This window comes from Seriola lalandi, unplaced genomic scaffold (assembly GCF_002814215.2).
Source record: "Seriola lalandi dorsalis isolate HSWRI2012SDOR001 ecotype SW California unplaced genomic scaffold, Sedor1 jcf7180001966584, whole genome shotgun sequence".
Lineage (NCBI taxonomy): Eukaryota > Metazoa > Chordata > Actinopteri > Carangiformes > Carangidae > Seriola > Seriola lalandi.
In genome coordinates this window covers 1-762 of record NW_019437252.1, presented here as the reverse complement: position 1 = coordinate 762, position 762 = coordinate 1, and the positions used below count along the sequence as shown (strand labels likewise).

Here is a 762-nt window from a genome sequence, read left to right as displayed (position 1 = left end):
TCACTATGTGCAAACCGCCGTTGGCGACTATCGCTTCCTCACGGTCCACGTCGCACGGACCGAGTCTCAGGCCCAGCAGCGGGCTGGGAAACACTGTCGGTTTGTAGTAGGTGATATCCGCCTCGGGACCGTCGCACCCCGGGCTGTCAACACCGTCAACACCCCCGTTGGGCATGTTTCCCCCCGCGGTGCCAGCGCAGTTCCGCTGGTGCTTCCCGGTGCATGGCAGCCGATCGAGGGGGGTAGAAGTCCCGATGCCGCCCGTCGCCTCTTCACCCACGGGAACGTCCGGGGTTTCCCCTGTGCTCTCCCCCGCAGGATGCTGCCGCATCTGTCGGCCCGTTTCTGCTGAAACCCGACCCCCGAGCACAGCTGGACAGGAAGCAGTTCCTCCTCCTCCTCCTCCTTCTTCTTCTTCTTCTCCTTCCAGCGCGACCATCGTCGGACCGAGTGACTCAGTGAATCCGTTCAGGCCAGTGTGGTCGCCCCGAACCCGCGAAAACACACACCTGTCCGTCAACCGGTCGGGGAGGCACTTCTCCGCCGCCACCAAATCCAACATTATCTCCCTCTCTTGTGGGGGCGGCTGTACTGAGGCGTCTGTGTTTACATTCCTCCCGTTGCCGGTCACGTAAATATGACCCTTCCCGGCTTCCTGACCCCCGCTGACACCGGCTAGCAGCGCTATGCTGCGGTCTTTGAGTGCGATGTAAGATTTGTGACCCGCTTTCCCTCCTCCTCCTCCTCCTTCTCCTCCTTCTC

At 61.9% G+C, this 762-nt stretch overlaps 1 protein-coding gene across 1 annotated transcript; it reads right to left on the bottom strand.

Annotated features, from left to right (window-relative positions):
* Positions 1-6: 6 nt before the first annotated feature.
* LOC147820337 (uncharacterized) lies at positions 7-757 on the bottom strand (the record flags this gene model as incomplete). The annotated part of the gene is made up of 1 exon (XM_087172169.1): positions 7-757. A coding segment is annotated over one exon (751 nt), but the record flags the coding sequence as incomplete, so codon positions are not given.
* Between the last annotated feature and the right edge of the window lie 5 nt (positions 758-762).